Source organism: Penicillium digitatum, chromosome 4, assembly GCF_016767815.1.
Source record: "Penicillium digitatum chromosome 4, complete sequence".
Lineage (NCBI taxonomy): Eukaryota > Fungi > Ascomycota > Eurotiomycetes > Eurotiales > Aspergillaceae > Penicillium > Penicillium digitatum.
Genome location: NC_089387.1, coordinates 3,597,114 through 3,617,662, shown reverse-complemented (window position 1 = coordinate 3,617,662; position 20,549 = coordinate 3,597,114). Strand labels below are relative to the sequence as shown.

Here is a 20,549-nt window from a genome sequence, read left to right as displayed (position 1 = left end):
TGATTTGCTGGTGTTTTTGGCTCCCATTCACTACCTCGACTTGATGGGGGAGTCGTGTCAGGGTGCGGGCTGGCAGGACGGTATGAAAGGAGATGACTGGTAGGAACAGGTCGTAACAGATCAGATTCCCATTAACAGGTACAGGCAGGGGCAGACTATTATACAAGACGTAGCTCGAAGAGCTACAACAGGACCTAGAACTGAAGTTCAGATAAACAGGTCGGAGATCACGTGCCGTGATCTTCCTCTAACTAAGCATCACGGTTCGCACCGTGACAAGTCGGAGTTCGAAGTTGAATATTAAGCTTAGATAACACTCGATCTGGATAAAGAGGAGCTAAACTAGTAGCTGTAAAGCTGTTTTGAATAGTATCTGATTTGAAAGCTTCAAGTCGTGCAACTGGATATGCTTCAAGAAAATCAAGTTTGTCGATATGGTTGACGCCAAGACGCATTTTCTTTTCAACAAGTTTACCGGAAGAGCGTTTTAATACCGCAAAACAACCAATATCAAGTGGCTATAAAAGATGAGATGAATGTGTAGGCATATAGATTGGAATGATATTGTTTTTTTTTTTCGCAAAGTTCATCGAATTTCGGGGTCAAATGACTTCCATGTCCGTCAAGTATCAAAAGTCGATATTGACCTTTTGTCCGTGAATAAGTCGATGGAATGCATAGTTTTTCAAGCCATCGAAGGCCAATTTCATCAGAGGTCCATCTATTAGGACTGACTTCAAAGCGCCAATCATTTAGAAGATTGTCGAACCAAGATTCAATGAATACTTTGCCTTTGAAAATAATGCGTGGAGGTAGTGCCCAACCTGAAGCATTTGTACATTCAATTGCAGTCACCCATTCGCAATTTCCAGGTTGTAAAAGTGATCGCCGACCGTAGTATTCAGATCTCGTAATGACTTTAGCAGTTGCGGTTAATCCCCATTGCAAAACCAGTCTCGTCGAAGTTATAAATGTCATCGTTGTCAATGCCGTATTGAAGAATCGTTTTTTGAACAAGTGTAAACCATTCACCAATGATTTTTGGATCTTCACATTTAGCACGTTCGTAATTGTAACGTCTGGAGAATCTCGAGGATAGATTGGGATGTCGTTTAATGTAATTAGTGACGCAATTTTTGCCGACTGTAGATGATGGGTTGATTCCGCGATGCGAAAGTAGAACATTCGCCATTTCTTGCACCATTGAAGGTCGTGGAGCTGAACCACGAGCGTCCATAGAGAATATCCATTTTTCAAGTGATTCCTCTTCAATCTCACTTACTTTATGAGAATTTGCGCGATTCTGAATGCCAAGAAGACGCGTAGAAAGGGTTGAATTTGGCACTTTGAATACCCGTGCTGCTTTCCGAATAGAGGTAATTTCTTGTTTTTTTATAGCTTGTATAGCTAACAAGATCCTACCCTCTTGCTCTGTTGGGGTTTAAGAGCTTCGAGAGCGTATTGGTGGCATGGTGGATGGTTGAATCAATTAAGTGCTAATTCATGGACGCGTTTTGACTCTGTGGGATCGGTATGGTCATTCTCAAGAATTGAATCGGTAGCAATAGCAATTTGGCGTCGGTTTATCGATACTCCGACCGTGTCAAAGTAATCAATATAATCACATGAAGCCTGCTCTTGTTTAGGATTGAGCTTCCTACCATTAGGTGCTCGTTGAAAAAGGGATTTTCCACCTTTCCATCGCCGGCGTAGTCGGTGTATAGGAACCGCGAATTCTCGCGCAGTTTTCGTGATATTGGGCTTTGTCTGCTTAGATAGAGAATCGAGAGCAAGCTGAAGCTATTTCTCTGTGTGTTTATTGGTTTTAGGCATTCTTGGTGGTGTGGTTGACGATCAAAGTAAAAAAGAAAAATGTAAAAAAAAAAACTTGCATTTGGGTGGTGTATTGCAAATAGGTGGCAGACCCTCGCTTGCGAGGGTCCGTATTTTTTTGAAAAAAAAAATGTACGGGCCGGTTAGTGTGGAGTCACCCACTCTGGCCCCCTTCGCAGGAGATTGACATCTCAGCGAGAGCGGGGTCACATGACCCTGCTTTCCAGCGCAAATTGTACATTGAAATGTTTGTAGTGCATGTTTCACTCTCCAGTAAATATCGATGTATTCGGAATTTAAGGTGATAAGAAAGAATGTAACAAGATTGCAGTCGAGGTCCGTCTTTGAAGTGGTTGTTCTGTCTCACATATGGTTATATATCTTAAGGGCTGGACATGGTAATTGGTCGACATCTCCTTTGATTTCTTTGCCAGATCAATCGATGAGATGAGCTCAGGGACAATGACGCCTGATGGATATCTCAATTTAAGACCCGGCGAGGTAACTAATATCCCAGCTTGATTCAATGATTTTATCGAACATTTTGAACTTGTCATAGGTAGTATTCTCACTAGACACTCCCAGAGGGTCTCAACATCCGCACAATGAACCAATATTACAATGTGATGATTTGAAAATCAGATAGATCTAACTGCCAATTTGGTATGTAGTTTACCTAGAATTCAAACTATACACAAACCATTAACCAACATATTTGGTAATTTTGTTCCACTCCTGATGCGTCCTCAACCCCTCCAAGTCATCATCCCTCAAACACACAAGAACAGGCACAAATTGACCTTCCGCAGGCATGAAATAGATACAACCAGGAATTGGCGCAAGATTCGGACGTCGGGCAAAATGCGGCACCCCGAGCAGAGAGCCAAATGAATGGAAGAAGTCCGCGTTAGGTACGGCCGACGCGCCAACGTCAGTGTCTGGGTTGTACATTCCTCCGTACATGACCTGCGTCTTGTCAGGTTGGTTAGCGATGTATGTCGCGTAGCTGCGGACGGAGAACTCGTTATTGATGTCGTTGAGACTTTTCCGCAGTTTGCAGGCAATGGATGAGATATGAGCTTCCTCGAGCTCCTTCATGGTCATCCGCGTCCCGGAGTGGTATACCATGTGGCCCATATACTCATGTGAGACACCCATTGCCCGCCGAGAGTCAACGGCACGCCCGAATTTGGAGAGAGCATCTGGCGACCGGCCATTACGTACGCGTACCCCGGCTAAGATCTTCCAGTAGAAAGCGCTCAACGCGTCGTTGCTGGTAATATAAGGGACTGCAGGGTCATATCCCTCGGGACTGGAGGCGAGGGCCTTGATGCCGGGAATGGCCAATCCGTCCAAGAGGAAATACGCCCATTTTGGCATCATGGTCCCAGAGGAAGGTACGGGTCGAGTGAAACCCTCTGGAAGCTTGAGATGATTGTGATCCTTAATTGGGTTGCCCGGGGCAATCAGGGGAATCACCCGTGTTCGATCTCTATTGCCCTCCTCTACAGCTGAGAGAGAGTATTCGTCTCCTCGCATGGCTGTTGCAAACAGTTGGATGACTTGCATCATGCCACTGGCATCAATGACATTGTGCTGGGCGGAGAAATTCAGCAGCAGTCCACCCTGCACAAAGTTGGCCTGGATCGCGATAATCGGCGCCGGGTTCTCGGGAGAGCCCTGATAACTAACCGGAAATCCAGGGTAGGGGGCAATTAGCTTGCCATCGATCATTGAGCACGGCGCCCCGGATTTGACGAAATCCGCGAAGGCTGGAAGATTCTCTCTATAATCCTTAATGCGCACGATGCTATTCGAAGAAGTGGCTGTTGGAGGCCACGGAAGAGGCTTGAACAGTCCGGAATTGCCCGATTCACGACCCTCGTTGATTACGGCACCGGCTAGCCATGGAAAGCTTGCTGTGAGCTTGTCAGCAGCAGTCTTCAATGCTTCTATGATGCTGTCTTGAGGAGTCTCGCTGTCTAGCTTGAAACCCAGAGTGCCATGGTTATATGTATTTAGAATGGGGAGTTGACCGATCATGTCCTGGTAAATCGACATCTTGGAAAATGATGAGAATCAGAGGGAATGATTGTCGAATGTGCAACTTTGATTCATTATCTTTATAGGAATCATTTGGAACCTCTCATAGCGAGGGGCCATGCGATGCCATCAAAAGTGATTCAAACAGCGAGCGTCCGTGTTGTGTGGTGGTTAGAAATAGAAACTCCGATCGCGATACTCCGGTTCTTGTCAGACAACACCATCGAGAACGTGATTTCTGTCTTATCACCTATTTAAATCGAGGTTTTCTTCATCAAAACTGTTGTCTTTTTCAACTATTTAGAAAAAGAAACCCAACCATGAGTTCATCCTCAACTGCCCCCTTCAACGTCGCTATCGTCGGCGGTGGAATCGCCGGCGTGACAGTCGCCCTTGGTCTCCTCTCAAGGGGAATCCCCGTCAAACTTTACGAACGAGCTGAATGCTTTCACGAGATCGGTGCCGGAATCGGCATGTCTCCGAATGCCGAGCGAGCCATGCTGAGCTTGGACCCGCGCATCCATACGGTCTTCCGTAGACTCGCTACCCCGAACACGGAGGACTGGTTTCAATACGTCGATGGGTTCAATAACTCGCAGAATGGCGACGGAGAGGAATTACTGTTCAAAATTTATCTAGGAAATCGAGGGTTTGAGGGTTGTCGACGGTCCGACTTCCTTGCCGGGCTCGCTGAAATGATCACCGAGGATTGCATAGAGTTCAAAAAGGAGATTATCGCTGTAACGGAAGGAGGTGATGGCGGAATTGAGAATGAAAAAACCATTCTGCACTTTAGTGACGACACAGTAGCAGAAGCTAATATCGTGCTGGGCTGCGATGGCTTGCGCTCAAAAGTCCGCCAGCTTATACTCGGAGTTAACAATCCTGCCTCTCAGCCATCCTACAGTCACAAGTTTGCTTTTCGTGGGCTTATTCCGATGCAGCGGGCAAGAGAAGTTCTTGGTGAAGATAAATCATCCACGCGATATATGCACCTGGGCCAGAATGGCCATGTACTCACGTTTCCCGTTGCCATGGGCACGATCCTCAATGTTGTGGCATTTGTCACCGATCCGGGGGAATGGCCGAGCAAGGACCGATTCACTCTACCAGCCACCAAGGATGAAGCACTTTGTTACTTTTCCGGGTTTGGTCCTGTCGTGACTGCGATCATGGAGATGCTGGATGACAGGCTGGATAAGTGGGGGATATTCGACCTATTTGATAACCCGGTGACTTCATATGTCTCTGAAAAAGGGTTCATCGGTCTCATCGGTGATGCCGCTCATGCCTCAGCTCCCCATCATGGTGCCGGCGCCGGGTGTGCCATCGAAGATGCCCTGGCAATAGCAGTCGCATTAGAGGATGCTGCAGCAATACTGCAAAAGTCATCTGATGCTGTTGCTCGGAAAAACTTGGTATTGAAAGCTGCCCTCTCTACCTACCAGGATATACGCCATGAACGTACCCAATGGGTTGTCCAGAGCAGTCGGTTCATTGGTGAGATGTATGAGTGGCAGGTACCAGAGATAGGTAGTGATACTGTTAAAGGCCTTGCTGAGGCCGAGTCACGATGTCGCCAAATTTGGGATTATGATATTGATGGGCTGATTCAAAAGACAAAGAAATTATTTTCAACGAGAGTTAGTGGAAGGGATAGTTGTAGCATAGTCACAGCGGTGGGGCAGTGAGAGAATCATCATCCTATGGAGAGATCCATGAGGAAATTAAATTCTCGTAATTACTCTCATGAACATCTCGATGAACCAATCTAGCACACTTTTCAAGTAACTCTAACGCTTCCTAAAATAAAGGGTTTTCCCTTTGAGAGATTGTTGGCCTTCCTCGTAGGAGAACTATCGAACTATCTTTCTTAACCTTGGGGGGGGGGGGGACCCCGATTCACCTCCATATTTTTTTGGTTGGATCTTTTTTTACAAACGCTCATCTATTAGACCCTGAGCTTTTGTCTTCAATGGTGCACTTTAAAACAATTCAACAAAAGTTGGTAATTCTCTAAAATAAACATGTCGTGTCGTCGAGCTGAAGTACACGATGTTAAAATCTACCATATTCACCTCTCACTTCTCTTATAACTGTAAAGAAGATAGATTGCAGTATACTACAGAGAGCCAAAATCGACTATGCAATTACAAATAATTTTTTTTCATATAAAACAGCCCCACTGTTATTCTGTACCAACCGAAATTAGCATAATCCAAACTTGCAGCCCGTTGCCTTCTGATCTTGTTGTTGTAGGAGAAAAAAAAAGCCACTCCTCTCAAAAACGTCAAGCATCAATCAAGCACCGATGACCAACTGGAGACATGAAGACCCAAGCCCTCTGCCTCATGTCATCATCAGTCATTCCCTCTTTGGTCGAAACCGTGGCTTTCGGAAATTTGCGGAAAAAATGGGCCGCCCCGAGCCGCAGTTCCGTGTGTGCTAGGTTAGTGCCAACGCAGGCTAGAAAATTTGTTAGTTCTCATATGCCACGCGGGCCACGGCAAAACAAGTCAAAGGTCTCGTACAGCGAGTGCCGGCGCCAAATCCCATGAAGGCCTCTTCCATCTCTTTGGTTGGGTGTACCCAGCGCTCGGGATCAAATCTATATTAAAAAAGTGAGTTAGTAAAGCATGAGTTGTGTACAGGCCACAAGTGGCCAGAGGGAAGAACTAAACTGGAGAGCCTTGGGGAAATAATCTTCCCTCCGGTGAAGGCTGTAACATTGCGTGGAGACTGTTGTCCCCTCGGGAATGAAATAGCCGCTGATCTCAACGCCCCCTTCTGGAACAGCCCGAGGTAGCACAGAAGGAACGGCGGCATAGAGACGGACCGATTCCTGAATGACACAGTTCAGATATGGAAGATTTCGCACATCGTTATGCTTGAATCCCTCTGGTAGCTGTGAGACTTCCTCCACGAGTTTGTCGCGTACTTCGGGATGTTTGCAGACGGCCCAGATTGTGAAGGTCATGACGGTGGCTGTTGTGTGGCTGCCTGCAGTGATATTTGATCCGGCAAGATGAGTGATTTGGGTATCTGTAAAGCCCTTGTCGCCTTTATCGAAGAGAGGAGTGAACAGGGTCGGCTTGGGATTCTCCTCAGCAAGTAGCTGCTTATATGCCTTGATTGTCTCCACCGCCCATATCGCCGCACGGGGTCCCGCGTTGAGAAGCTTGTTGAATATCGGGAACCGGAGCCAGTTGGCTATCGTGATCACAAAGGGCATCGTGGTTCTCACTGCATGGATAGGACCGAGTCCCTCCAGATAGTCCATGATATACCGGTTATCTTCCTCATCCGCCAAAATGTTTACACTGGCGCCGTAACTTAGCTCGGTGATGATGTCGAGTGCCATGTAGATCCACCATTTTAAAACGTCAATACAACCTCTCTGTTCTAGCTCCTCTTCCATCTTGGAGAGCGCTATGGCCATTTTTTCTGCAACTACAGGCTCTAGTTTCTGAAGATAGTTGTCTTGGAATGGACCACCCAGCAAACGACGCCAACGGGTATGGACAGTGGGGTTGATGAGGTTCATAAGCGTCTCGACTCCCGGAGGAGCCAATGAGAGGTACCAACCCGACTTGCGATATCCTTTGTTGACTTTGTGGATGATCCGCACGGCATCAATGTCGGAGACGTCGATGTGACCAGGAGCGTAACGAACAATGGGTCCTATCGATTGGATGGTCAACTCAGCTCCGATGAGATTTGAGCATCCGCTCCACTCAGGAGAAGTTCGAACCGTATTTCTGATGAAGACTATGAACGTAGTCATGTCTATGCCCGCGGACATAGTACGAGGTTTCCACTATTCCGGTCCATCGCGAGAAGATTGGACCTGGAATTTTAGACAGCGGGTCTTTGTAGGCCCGGAATAGGATTAAGACGACAGTCACGATTGTTCCCCAAGCCACCATGAACCAGATGGGAACCAAGGAGATAATTTGGTGGATGGCCGGCCCGATACTACCTGCCATGCTGGACAGGCTTGATGGAGATAGATATGTTGAAGACCTCAAGTAAACCCAATTCAATGACTTTCGATCCCTTGGATTGATACAGCTATTGTAAGATCAAAATCTAAACTCCATCTTTTCAAAGACGATCGAGTTCTGCTGGTCACAGACAAACAAAAATAGCCCAAGTGTCCGATTCCGGAATCCTGTCACAATCTCGGTATTCGGTCTCCGAACTCCGGTCTAGGTCACGGGCAGGGACTGGGATCACACTTTCTTCTGTCACAGAAGTGCTTTATACTCTTACTCTCCCTATCGGCCCCGGATGCCGTATGACGCTCTGTCGTGCCAACAAAAAAAAAACACAACATCGTTTCAGTGTGGATCTAGCTGAAGATGCCGCCCGATCGCACTCCCGCCCTCCAGCGGTACGGACGGGCAAGTCCTCACCCTTTCCTCTCTTACCCCCTCACATCCCGTCATAGTGCTTTCGGATAGAGTGGCTGACAGTTAAGTCAGGCTTGTGCGAACTGTTCCCAATCTAAATGTAAATGTGTTACAAGACCCGGTGGTCAGGGCTGCGAGAGATGTTATCGTTTAAAGAAACCCTGCCTGCCTGGCGACTCGAGTCGTGTTCCGAACGCTCAAAAGAACAACCCCATCCCTCGTATCGCCCGCTTGGAAGAAAAACTCGATGGCATTGTCCAGCTCTTGGGTGGCGGGCCAGTCGCGTTGAACAATGCCTCCAATTTAGGTGTTGATCATCTCACCCCACCTGCCTCCACCTCCATTGCCATCTCCCCTCTCTCCACTACAAGTGGAGCCTCATCGGTACCCTCATCTCTAACATTGGATCTGTCGCCGGAACAATGCTTAGCGGATTTTCGTACCCACGCCCTCAAACATTTCGCTTTTTTGCATATTCCCGTCGATGCACAATGTCTCCGCCGAGAACGACCATTCTTGTTCCTCTGTATCATGGCTGTGTCTGCCCAATCGACGCAGACGAAGATTGAACTTGGAGAACGAATTAAGGAAACCTTAACAGAACGTATGTTTCTGAACAATGACTCGGCCGCTATCAACATCGATTTGCTACTCGGTCTATTGACATTTCTCGCGTGGGGCCATGACCATCTACTCCACGGTACTGCGGCGAGGTTGTCGCGTTTTACCCAGCTGGCCATGTCGTTGGTGTTTGACCTTCGTCTCAACAAGCCACTTCCAGATGATCCCAACATGCTTCCTGTCGGGGGACATTGCGTGGTCCCAAACGGTCTCGCTAGATCTCTCGAAGAGAGACGTGCTGTTCTGGGGTGTTTCGTAATGAGCTCAACGTTCGTTTCTCGCCCTTGCAAGCGTCATTTTTCTGACTCTCTTAGTGTTTCCTCGTACTTTGCGCAGATCGATGCAATGCAGTGGACGCCATATATGGAAGAATGCCTGGATGTCCTGAGTCGAAGTACGGAATCTCCCTACGACGAGATGTTTGCACATCAGGTTAGACTGCAGCGCATTGCAGGGGAGGTGGAAAGCGTAAGAAGCACAACGACATCCCCGACAGCTTTCTATCTGACCGCTCTTCAAAACAAGGTGAATGAAGTCAAGGCACAAATCTCACCACATTTGCAGCAAGAGGGTGAGTTCATGTGACCAGATACCCGCCTGAAAAATGACGAGAGTCCTAACTATCAAAAAGCGCCACTCCTAGCTTCCATACATTACACCGAATTAAGCATGTGCGGCCTGGCATTGTCTAAGCAAAATGTGTCGGGCCCTGGTTTTCAACGAATTGGCTATCTCTACACATGTCTCAACACGGTCAAACTGGCCTTTGAAAATTTCTTCAAGATTCCGCTTGTCGAATACTCTGGCCTTTCCTTTCCGTTCTTTACTCAGCTTGCTCGCTACCTCATTGTCCTGTCGAAGCTATCAACTCTGAACGACCCTAGCTGGGATAACAACCTGGCACGGTCAACGGTGGACGTCTTGCAAGTGATTGACCAATTGATCAACAATATCCAGCATGCCAAATCGGCGGATGGCGAAGAGTGTAGGGGGGGGCCGTTGGATAAATCGACGGGGATTTTCACGTCGGTTAGAACTTGGTGTGCAGCAAAACTGGCGGAAGGTGGTGTCGAAGGCGTACATGCCCGGAATACTGGCTTCCAACCGGATGCAAGCAGTGGCACGCAGCTCGAAGCATTGTTTCTCGAAGACGCTTGGTGGAGGGATAGCTTTAATGTACTCTTAGGGAATGAATTTCTCTGACTGCTTTTGCTTAGGGGTTACGATTTAATTGGAATTCGGAGTCTGGATGGATATTTTATAAGCTATTCCACAATGTTATTTCCCCCTTTAACTTCCTGCACGCATGCAGGACTCACCATTGATCATCCTTTGGGTTATAATATCCTGGCCCTAAAGGAAACGGAAAATGAATCTGGGATTGCTATAGATTGAGCATAATCAACACTCGGCAACTCCGGATCGGAGTTTACTGTACTGTCCTACCGCTCGGGGTCGGTATTCGGTGTGCCGACCCCGACTCCTCTGGGGCGGAGAAGGGGTGATCACAGTTGATGTGTATATTTCTGTGTTGGGTTTTCAGACGTATGCTAATATCATCAATAGAGGGCAAGAGCAATCATCACTTACCATGGCAACGACTACGACAAAGGTCTCTTCTCTTGACATTCCTACTACCATGGTGGAAACAGAATCCGAGAAGCCTCCACAGGGAGATAATATCCATGCCAATGACGAGGAAGATGGAGAATACATCACAGGATTCAAGCTGTGGGCGATTTTGATTTCGGGAACTCTTGTCCAGTTTGTTATGATGCTGGATCAATCTATTATTGCTACGGTATATATCCAGACTCCAATGGTTGTCAGAGTATGGTGGCATACTAAACATCTTTCAGGCCGTTCCGTATATCACGGATGAGTTTCATTCTCTTCTTGATGTGGGTTGGTATGGAAGCGCATACCAATTGGCCAGGTGGGTTTAGGATCAACGAAGGACTTGGACACAGAAAGTTGAGAGAATTGGCAGTGCTGCTCTTCAACCTTTAACCGGCAAGCTATACACCTACTTGCGGATCAAGGTGAGCAGTTTACATGCAACATTCAGCAGACTATCACTAACAGATCCCAGTGGACATTCTTCGCCTTCTTCTTCGTTTTTGAACTTGGATCGCTACTTTGCGCCATTGCTCAATCTTCCAAGATGTTGATTGTAGCACGTGCAATTGCTGGTCTAGGTGGTTCGGGTCTGCTAAATGGAGGGCTGACGATGATTTCCGCCTGTTTGCCCAAGCATAAACGTCCAGCAGCCATGGGAATGATCATTTCCAGTAAGCATCCCGTCATAACATCACTACTGCGTCTAAATCATCAATCTAGTTGGACAGTTGGGTCAAGCTCTGGGCCCCCTTATTGGAGGGGCGTTTACAGAAAAAGTGACATGGCGCTGGTTCGTTTCTATTCTTCTCGAAACCTGAATCCGATTGGTGACTGACAGAGATCCCCTAAAAATAGGTGTTTCTACATCAACCTCCCTATCGGCGGTGTCGTCCTCGCCCTCCTTGCTACCCTTGACATACCCGACCGCTTCGCAAAGCCTGACCTGCGAACCCTTCTCCGCACTGTTTTCACAACACTCGATATTCTTGGCTTCAGCATCTTTGCCCCTGCCGCAATCATGTTCTTCCTTGCCCTTCAATATGGTGGGAGTCAATACGCCTGGGGCAGTCCCACGGTGATTGGCCTACTCGTTGGCGCAGGAATAACGTTTCTAGTGTTTCTGGGCTGGGAGTACTATCGCGGCGATAATGCCATGATTCCACTTTCAATGCTAAGAAAGCGGATCATCTGGTCGAGCTGCCTGACTATGTTTTTTATCACGGGTGTGTTGACGTGTGGCGCGTACTATTTGCCGATTTATTTCCAGGCGGTGCATGGAGCATCACCGATCATGAGCGGTGTTTATTATCTGCCCAATATTCTGCTGCAGATCACCATGGCTATGTTATCGGGAATAATGGGTAATGATTCTCTCCCCCGGCTACCCTGACGATCATTGGGCTACGTGGGGTACGGGTTGTTGACACTCCGAGTTATAGTCCAGAGATTCGGCTTTTACCTGCCATGGGTTGTTGGAGGAACCGCATTAGCGAGTATTGGATATGGACTGCTCACGATGCTCACACCAACATACAAAACTGCAAACCGTGTTGGATTCCAGATATTGGCTGGTGCAGGCCTGGGTAGTGCTGCGGCGATGGTAAATCCTTAATCCTCTTTTTGTTCTCTACGGCTGAGTCCCTTGCTAACAGCCTGTTGATCGATCTAGCCCTTCGTCGCCGTCCAGAATCTAGTTCCGCACACCCAAATCTCGGTGGCCATGGCAATCCTCGTCTTTTCTTTGAACTTCGGTGGGGCTACGTTTCTCACCTTCGCCGAAACAGACTTCAGCCAAAGTCTCCCTATTGCGATCGCACACTATGCACCAAGTGTAGATGCGAGCGCTATCATCGCTGCTGGCGCGACCGGCTTTCGGGGTGTCGTTTCTGCAGATGAGTTGGTCGGTGTCTTGAAGGCGTATAGCGAGAGTGTTGACCATGTGTTCTACCTGGTTTGTGCGTCTGCAGCAGCGGCATTCTGTTTTGCCTGGGGAATGGGATGGCAGGATATTAGAAAACATAGGGCAAAGGACGAGGATCCAGCGACACCTTAATGTCTTGGCGAAAAACATGAGACTCGTCGCCGGTAGCTATGCTAGAGCGGACGAGTTGGAAACAGGATAGATGGCTGCTTGGGAAAGTTTCATTCACATCTTTACGGGAATTATACTTACTCTATTCTAAGATAACTTTGCGTGTATCCTCAACTCAGTTCCTTCAATCATCTGTCATTGTGGAGGATCTCTCTGGAGCGTGTCTTTTGCTACGAAGGTGCTGGGTGTTTGGGATATATGTGTTGAGTGCAGCTTCATTTCTCCTACTCCTCCAAGTTCACAACCACCTTCTTTGCGCTGACCCCCTTCTTCTGAATCTCAAGAGCCTGTTGAATGCTGTCCAACCCATGCCCAACAACCTGCGGTTCTGGGGCAGCCATATACAATCCCCGTGCCAGGGCTGTAGGCAGAAAATCCACATAAATTGCTTGACTGACCTCATTTCTGCCCAGTTCTGCACCTTCTACATACTTTGTCTCTATTCCGACCTCATTCGCCATGGCCATGATCCCCTGATTCCACTCATCCACCCACTTCATATAAGCCCAATACTCCTCGTCATCCTTCGGGTCGTCCTTGGGCCATGGGAAGCTGGCTTTGACAACAAACTTGCGACATTCATCGCCCAGCTGACCCAGCACATGAATACACAACTCCACCGAACCGGGCCCGACGGCAAATGCCCCAGCGACCTTCTTGCCTTGCAAAACTGCCGTGATATCCGCCTCGTGGGTGGGACTATTATAATCGAAGACCAAGTCTGCGCCGAGGCTTTTTGCATGAGCGAAGTTCTTTTCTGAACACGTCGTCACCACCGTGTACCCGCTGAATTTGGCAAGCTGAATCGCATTACTCCCCACGGCTGTCGAACCACCCGTGATGAGAATAAGTTCTCCGTTCACCGGCTGCGCGGGAATAGTAGGGTAATCAAGGGCAAGATAGCCCTTCTGGTAGAGCGCACACGAGGCAGCGGAACAACACATGGGGATCACACATGCCTTCGCAAAGGACAGCTCCTCGGGAATGGGACTCGCCATATGTTCGCGTGCGATCGTGTAATGCTGAAACCCGCCCTCGGCGGCCCGGTTCCCGTAAAGGTAGAAGCCCACTGCGTGAGCGATGACTCGGTCACCGACTTTGAAGCGGGTTACTTCAGATCCGATCTCAACGACCTCGCCGGCAATGTCTTGGCCAATGATGAATGGGTGGGTGATCCATTCCCATTTTTTGTCGCCGACGTGTTGTTTTGCCCAGTCGAGCGGATTGACTGCCACCGCAGCATTTTTGACAACAACTTGCTTAGCGTCGGGGGGAGTGTACTCTGCAGGTCCAACGACCAGGGGGGTCTTGGGAGCCACCAGCCATGCTGCTTTGTTGATTGGTGTCGGTCTCATTGTATATGGAGGAAGAACAAGTCGAAATGAGGAATCGGGAGCGATGGTCAATTCTTTTTTCGTTCTTACTTGTCTACCATCCTCTGTAATGGTCTACATATATTCCCGTAGCCTGGCCGATTCTGAGGCCGGATTTCGGACCCCGTTCCCCTTCTGGAACACAGCCGGAGTTGAAATTTGAGACGGCATGTCGGTGACTCAACACCGAGGAATGATCGTAGCCAACGGATAGACTGGGCTTATTCGGAATAGTTCTTGTGCCTATGTGGTAGCTCTTCTTGCCTATCCATCTTCATTCTCTGGTGAATTTTTAAGAGGTAATAGAATGAAGGGTGCCCCCATTGAATACATGTTCAAGGTCTCTTCGAGAAACATTAGATATCTCAATCTATTGCGACTTCCATTAATTTCTGGCGATGATTCAAGGCGATTAAAGATTTGAAAGAGTCACATCTACAAAAGACTAAAGGGAAACAACCACCTTCTTAGCAGAAACCCCCTTCATATGGAAATCCATAGCCTCCTGGATCTTCTCTAATCCCTTGCCCACCACCAAGGGTTTGGGAGCCGCCACATAGCTTCCCTGCGCCAACGCCACCGGCAGAAAATCGTCGTAGATGATCCCACCCACTTCATTATTGTACAAGCTGCTCCCAAAGACGAATTTTGCCGTCACGCCCTTCAACCTTGAGGTGATAAAAATGCTCAGATTCCACCACAAAAGTCCCATCATAGCACCGAAAAGGGCCAAAGTGGTAGTTGGAATCTTCTCCGGCCATGGGAAACTGATCTGAGCAATAAATTTCGATCCACTGGTTTTGGAAAGAATCTCCATGCACGCCTCCGTGGAGCCGTTCCCGATGGCGATCGCACCGACGGATTTCTTCCCTTCCAATGCCTTCAGGATATCCGTAATAACAGTCTTACTGCGGTAGTCGAATACCTGAGTGGCACCTAGACTGATGACAAATTCGAAGTTCTTTGGAGATGCGGTGGTGAGGACATCGTATCCCGCTGCGGTGGCAAGCTGGATGGCATTGCATCCAACACTGCTAGATCCTCCCCAGATCACGAGCACTTCGTTTTCGGTCTTCTTGGAATTGCCTAACGCAGTCACCGACGCATCGGGATAGTTCAGTGCGAGGGTGTCCGTTTGAAACAAAGCGCAGGCGGCTGTGGACAGTCCCAAGGGAAGGACACAGGCTTCCTCGTAGGAGAGGGTATCCGGGATCGGTGATGCCATGTTCGCACGCACAACAGTATACTCCTGAAACGAGCCCTCGGAATTTTTATTCACATTGGGATCCATCGAGAGTGCGTGGCCCAGGATGCGGTCACCGGGCTTGAAGCGTGTGACTCCCGAGCCAACTTCGACAACCTCGCCGGCAAGGTCGTTGCCGAGAACGAACGGGTATTTGATCCATGTGAACATCAAGTCTCCAACAAGCTGCTTGGACCATTCTACCGGGTTGATGGCAATCGCACCATTCTTAATGACAATCTCGTTGGTCGCAGGTGACGTGTAGGGAGCGGTTTTGACCTCCAGTGGTCGCACGGATTTAGCTGTTAACCAGGCTGCTCGATTGGGTGGCATAGTTGATATGTGAAGACTTGATCACGAAGGAAACAGGTTGCATATCACAGCTTAGTATCAAGAAAAGTGAAACTGCATGTTGTGGGAGGGGGGAGAGAGAGTTCGTAGCTTCAAGAGCACCGTGACAGTGTTTCGGGCTTCGGTACCGTGTCCAGAGTCTAGATTTACGATCGCTGGTCAAAGTGGCAGGTCGGATCCCGAATGCCGATTCAATTTGCTGGAACAATCGAATGTGCCGGGGTTGACCTTCTCTCGCCTGAATCACCCTTCCCCCAGTTTCCCCGAAATCCGCGGGGGGGGTTTTAAAGGGCGACCATAACAGATACTCTACGGAGTAGAATACACATTAATCTAATTATTGAGTCGTTCATCCAAGTTGGCCGAAGTACGTGATGATCGTGGGGTCTTTTGCATTTTTTTTCTCATTCAACATCTTCCCGTCTTTTGTCTTGCTTGAACATTTCCGCTATGCATAACAGGTAGATATATGTAAGTAGAGATTAGAGATTAACCTGATCTGGAGTGTGGAGAGGATCTATATTAGAAATAGCTTGAGAATCAGTTGCTAAGATATGCGGAGTAGGTCGTGATGACTAACTTTCGAGGCCCTAAAAAAATGGGTGCCGAGTACTGCCCTTGTGGTCCCCGCAAGTGATTCCTCGCCTGAGCTCCAGATAGCTAGATAGATGAATTGATGTATTTATAGAGGTAGTATACGGAATCTAGACCATGTCTAATCAGATCGGAGCCATGATTATGTAGGAGTTGGGATCTTCTGATTGAAATTGACATACCCCGCTTATTGGGAAAACTTGTACGGAGTACTCCTTGCAAAAGCAGCTAATCGCGTATTGGGCTTACCTGCAGCTTCTCGGACTTTCTTTTGAGAGTTGCCCCGGATGTTGCGGAACCTAGACCATACGAAGTTTGGCAGAATGGAAGGTATGGGTGGCTGTTAAGGAAGAGTCTGGATAAGACTAGACCGAACAGAGTCAAACGAACGTTTCACAGAGGGGGTTGAAGGCAATTCCCACAGCTTTGTCAGGATGTACAGGGGAGTCGCTTCCATGTGAAACCCCCTTCCAGCTGGACTGCTGAGGTGATTTGCAGGTTGCTACTGCGGGAAATTTGTCAACATGCGAGCCAATCCACATGCAGGCATGCATGATCGCAGCAACTTCTTGACGGGGGGCGAAGATGGAAACTGGACCCAATGCCAAGGGCCTGAATCATTTGGTTCATGCGAGGGCTGAGACTGCGAGAAAGAAATACAGGCGATTTTGATCACTCAACCGTAACAAAAGCCAAGACTCCTCTATCTATGGCCTAGCCCGTCGCCAAGTTTGATTGAGATCCTCATGTTCATGCAAATGTATTCGATGCGCGTAAGATGATGCAGTGTAACGTTCTGCGTAGCGGCACCTACTGGAAATAGTTAAAATATGAGCTATGCTGGTTGGAAAGAGTTGGACTTTCCATGGAGCCACTAAACTTGCATATGCAGTATGCAGGTTGGATTCCAGTTGCATGGGTTCAAATTTCACCATGCGGTACCCGTAAGATTTTAGTGCCCTTCAAGGTGATTCATTGTGTATGGATCAGGTTGGAATTTTGCTATCTGCATGGTAACCACCAATGGGGTGTGTTTCTCATTTTCTCGGATTGGTTGTTATGTTGCAAAATGGCCCCCAGGCTATCTAGGGCAATATCATCATTTGAGGTCTCCTTGAAACTCTGCCAAAGAGAAAATTGGTACAGAGATTCGATAGACGTTCGGCTTACCCGGAATTCGAACTGCTGACCCTTTCATTCGCAGGAGCACAATCCGTGCGGGCGAGATGAAACGCTCAAGGAGTAATCTTTGTCGGCTACTTATTTGCGAGATTTGCCACGTACAAGGATCGTAGCTGCTCGATCAGAGCTTGTTTAAGAACCTCTTAGCGCTGGAGGAAAGTGGTGATACCAGATATCGATAGCAAGATGAGCACATTGCGTCCCCGGCAAGAGCCAGGTTTGGCTTGCCAGGAATGCCAACGAAAGAAACTGAGATGCGACAGGAAAAGGCCCTGCGGTGCGTGCGTGAATTCCGGAGTGCGCTGTCACATCAACACAGACCGCCCATCGCGCGGACCCAAGCGAGGACATCTGAAGGACCTGCGGTCCAGAATTGGTATCTCGTCCATGTTTCTTAGTGTGTTGGTGGAGAACTCTACTCATAGTTTTGTGATTCGCACAGCACTATTGGAAAGACGTCTGCGTGCACAAGGTGATCCACTAGATGAGATAGGGTTGAATCTCAATCCAGACGATGAAGTGCAACAAAGCGTGACCGAGATCGAGCTTGATCTCACCGAAGACTCAATTCCTCTCCTCACAATGACGGCGCCCAATGTCACGTCCTCCCCGGAGGCACTTCTGGCTAGCACAACCAGTGGCACAATTCCCAAATTGACCCAAGCAGAGCTGTATGAGCCAAAACCTTTCATTATTCAAGTCCCCCTTGCTGCCAGATTATGACTGACTGGTGGATCAGAAATCAACTTTACTTCGATCGCGTCTATCCCTTTATTCCTATTCTGCAACAGGGTTACTATTTCTCCTGGGCAAAGCAGTGTTCGCCGTCAGGATCACACCTATGTCTAAAGTATGCAGTGTGGACTGTGGCAGCGTCGCTCTCCCCACAATTTCAACACATGCGAGATGGCCTATACCATGACACACGGCAGATGCTCGAAACACTGGAGAGTGAGGAATACCACCAAGAAGATGCTTTTTACACCCAGCAAGCCCAGGCGTGGATTCTAGTCGCCGTTTATGAATTCATGGAAAAGTCATTCCGACGTACTTGGGCGAGTACAGGCCGAGCGCTTCGCCTAGTGCAACTCCTCAAATGGAATGGAATTGACTCGCTTGAGCATTTACCTGACGTTTCGGGTACTTTTTACACCGTCACTGAAACGGAAGAAAAGCGACGAACGTTCTGGATGGCGTACTGTCTCGATCGCTTGTTCTGCATTCTAAGCAATTCGGCACTTACAGTGGACGAACACACTGTCAGTAGATTGAATCCCGGTTCATCTCCCCTTAACAATCACTGATTGACTAAAAGCTGTAGATCACCACACGACTACCTTCCTCAGAAGTGGATTTTCAAACTGGAACCCCATCCTTATCCCCATTCCTATCTGATGTCATGATGTGCACGAGTGACCTCACAATCCAGACCCCATTTGGCGAGTGTATAATTTTCAGCACGCTGTGGGGGCGAGTGCTGAGCCATCGGAAGCAGTCCAGTGTCGGGCAGGCGTGTGGCAGCCCGATTACCGAGTTTTGGGATCGCCATGTATGGCTCGACAACTTGCTCCTACAGCGGATTCAGTTGTATCACCTTGTGCCAAAACTTGATTGGATGGACCCTCTGTTACTTTTTACGAGGATGATCGCGCAGGCGGCTGTCCTGCAACTGAGGGCAGCAACAGAACTTATCCCATGGCAGGCCCATGATTACGGCGATCTGTTGGCACAGTGTGAACACAGGGCTTCAACGGCGGCTCAGGAGATAGCGCGGCTCTCCCAATATCTGTCCCAGCTTAGTTTTCTCAAGGCAGGTTGCTGATGACTTCTATTCACCTTGGCGCTTTTACTGACAATTTTTGAACTATCTAAAAGATTCATCCTTTTATATCGGTACCCCTTTTTATCGGTGGGGAGTTCTTCATCAACCAGAAAGGAGCGGACGCCAGCTTTGATAATAATTTTGTTGAAATCGGCGAGGCTCTGCGAGAACTAAAGGATATAGATCTTCTCTGTCAAGCTGGGTTAGAATTCATCCAGACAACGACATCCCATCGACTTTTGAACAAAGGGGCCGAGTAACTAGAGTTCTTAAAGCTTTGATCAAACAATCAACCCAATCTCACATTCACGACCAGAGGACAGTGTCTTTGCTAGGGCGATTATTGTATCCCTTGTCATCTCTAATTCCCCATTCCACATTTATCCCACGTACCCCCCTTCGAGGAGATCGGCGGGTCTTACAGTGTGCAATTAGTACTTATAAAAAATACGGTTTGGCTTACTGCCGCAAGGTGTTATGTTGCATTCGTTCAAGGCAGATTTGGTCACAACTTCCTTGTCTTGACTCTGTTGAACGAGATCATAGAACAATCCGTTAGCTCTCAAAAGCTCTGCTGAAGTTTCACTGTCCCCAACACGCCCATTGTCGATGACCATCACACTATCAAAAGACGCAATTGTTCTCAATTAATGAGCAACCACAATCAAAGTGCGATTAAACTCGTTTCAAATCGTGTCTTGAATCCACAAGTCCGTCTCATTATCGACAACAGATGTAGCTTCTCGGGAGTGATTAACTTAGGCTTTCTGATCAGATTTGTTGCAAGTCAAGCTTCCGGGCCATGGCGTAGCTCTTGCTTAATTGCGAGCAACAAAATAGAGAAGCTGTTGCCAAACAGCTTGTGAGGATGGACTTGTGTGTTCAAGACTTGGTTAAGCAGACTGGGTTTATTTCTAGCAGAAGCAAACCACACCCAATGCACTATGGGTCGTCCTTCTGGGGAGAAAATGTCTGGTCGCCGTGGAGATTGAATTTGGAGATTTGCAAGAATTAATGCCGTAGATAGTTGGAAAGATGACGAAAGACAGAGGACAGGCCCTTCGTCATGTTGAGCTTTTTCAAGGTTTTGGGAGAGAATAATAAGAGCAGGTAGTAGTAGCGACTCCCTGAGACCAGCAGCGTGTCAATCGACTGGGTTATCACCCTCAAAAAAAAAAAGCTATGGAGTAACAGAGGAGGCTAAACAGCATGTCAGCCGTGGTTACCAGAATGATAATCACTCTTAGGAAGTCATAGAATTCTAGCCCAGAAAATCGACTTCAAGTCTTGCTCTCCGTAGCATATTGGCCACTCAGGGTAAAGGCGCCAACTCCCAAAAACGATAATCGGGAATTCAAAGAAC

The 20,549-nt window shown here is 48.1% G+C and overlaps 8 protein-coding genes across 8 annotated transcripts; 4 read left to right on the top strand and 4 right to left on the bottom strand.

The window, feature by feature from the left end:
• Nucleotides 1-2,535: 2,535 nt before the first annotated feature.
• On the bottom strand, nucleotides 2,536-3,894 carry Pdw03_1228 (Trichothecene 3-O-acetyltransferase; the record flags this gene model as incomplete). The annotated part of the gene is made up of 1 exon (XM_014679478.1): nucleotides 2,536-3,894. The coding sequence occupies one exon, from the start codon at nucleotides 3,892-3,894 to the stop codon at nucleotides 2,536-2,538; it is 1,359 nt and encodes a 452-aa protein (XP_014534964.1).
• Nucleotides 3,895-4,196: 302 nt separating this feature from the next.
• Nucleotides 4,197-5,567, top strand: Pdw03_1227 (Vacuolar basic amino acid transporter 3; the record flags this gene model as incomplete). The annotated part of the gene is made up of 1 exon (XM_014679477.1): nucleotides 4,197-5,567. The coding sequence occupies one exon, from the start codon at nucleotides 4,197-4,199 to the stop codon at nucleotides 5,565-5,567; it is 1,371 nt and encodes a 456-aa protein (XP_014534963.1).
• Nucleotides 5,568-6,166: 599 nt separating this feature from the next.
• Nucleotides 6,167-7,862, bottom strand: Pdw03_1226 (Cytochrome P450; the record flags this gene model as incomplete). The annotated part of the gene is made up of 4 exons (XM_066099845.1): nucleotides 6,167-6,342; nucleotides 6,408-6,484; nucleotides 6,558-7,557; nucleotides 7,628-7,862. The coding sequence occupies 4 exons, from the start codon at nucleotides 7,860-7,862 to the stop codon at nucleotides 6,167-6,169; spliced, it is 1,488 nt and encodes a 495-aa protein (XP_065957572.1).
• A 375-nt stretch (nucleotides 7,863-8,237) lies between these two features.
• Pdw03_1225 (Zn(II)2Cys6 transcription factor) lies at nucleotides 8,238-10,112 on the top strand (the record flags this gene model as incomplete). The annotated part of the gene is made up of 5 exons (XM_066099844.1): nucleotides 8,238-8,279; nucleotides 8,361-9,178; nucleotides 9,224-9,377; nucleotides 9,435-9,480; nucleotides 9,541-10,112. 5 exons carry the CDS (start codon nucleotides 8,238-8,240, stop codon nucleotides 10,110-10,112), a joined length of 1,632 nt encoding a protein of 543 aa, XP_065957571.1.
• A 388-nt stretch (nucleotides 10,113-10,500) lies between these two features.
• On the top strand, nucleotides 10,501-12,582 carry Pdw03_1224 (Major facilitator superfamily domain, general substrate transporter; the record flags this gene model as incomplete). The annotated part of the gene is made up of 8 exons (XM_066099843.1): nucleotides 10,501-10,710; nucleotides 10,769-10,845; nucleotides 10,900-10,951; nucleotides 11,002-11,200; nucleotides 11,250-11,319; nucleotides 11,385-11,890; nucleotides 11,969-12,129; nucleotides 12,199-12,582. The coding sequence occupies 8 exons, from the start codon at nucleotides 10,501-10,503 to the stop codon at nucleotides 12,580-12,582; spliced, it is 1,659 nt and encodes a 552-aa protein (XP_065957570.1).
• A 263-nt stretch (nucleotides 12,583-12,845) lies between these two features.
• Pdw03_1223 (Zinc-binding oxidoreductase, putative) lies at nucleotides 12,846-13,976 on the bottom strand (the record flags this gene model as incomplete). Its single annotated transcript, XM_014679474.1, has 1 exon — nucleotides 12,846-13,976. One exon carries the CDS (start codon nucleotides 13,974-13,976, stop codon nucleotides 12,846-12,848), a length of 1,131 nt encoding a protein of 376 aa, XP_014534960.1.
• A 463-nt stretch (nucleotides 13,977-14,439) lies between these two features.
• Pdw03_1222 (Zinc-binding oxidoreductase CipB) lies at nucleotides 14,440-15,570 on the bottom strand (the record flags this gene model as incomplete). The annotated part of the gene is made up of 1 exon (XM_014679473.1): nucleotides 14,440-15,570. One exon carries the CDS (start codon nucleotides 15,568-15,570, stop codon nucleotides 14,440-14,442), a length of 1,131 nt encoding a protein of 376 aa, XP_014534959.1.
• Nucleotides 15,571-17,550: 1,980 nt separating this feature from the next.
• Pdw03_1221 (putative transcriptional regulatory protein C777,02) lies at nucleotides 17,551-19,446 on the top strand (the record flags this gene model as incomplete). Its single annotated transcript, XM_066099842.1, has 5 exons — nucleotides 17,551-17,740; nucleotides 17,807-18,035; nucleotides 18,104-18,623; nucleotides 18,686-19,174; nucleotides 19,240-19,446. The coding sequence occupies 5 exons, from the start codon at nucleotides 17,551-17,553 to the stop codon at nucleotides 19,444-19,446; spliced, it is 1,635 nt and encodes a 544-aa protein (XP_065957569.1).
• Nucleotides 19,447-20,549: the final 1,103 nt, after the last annotated feature.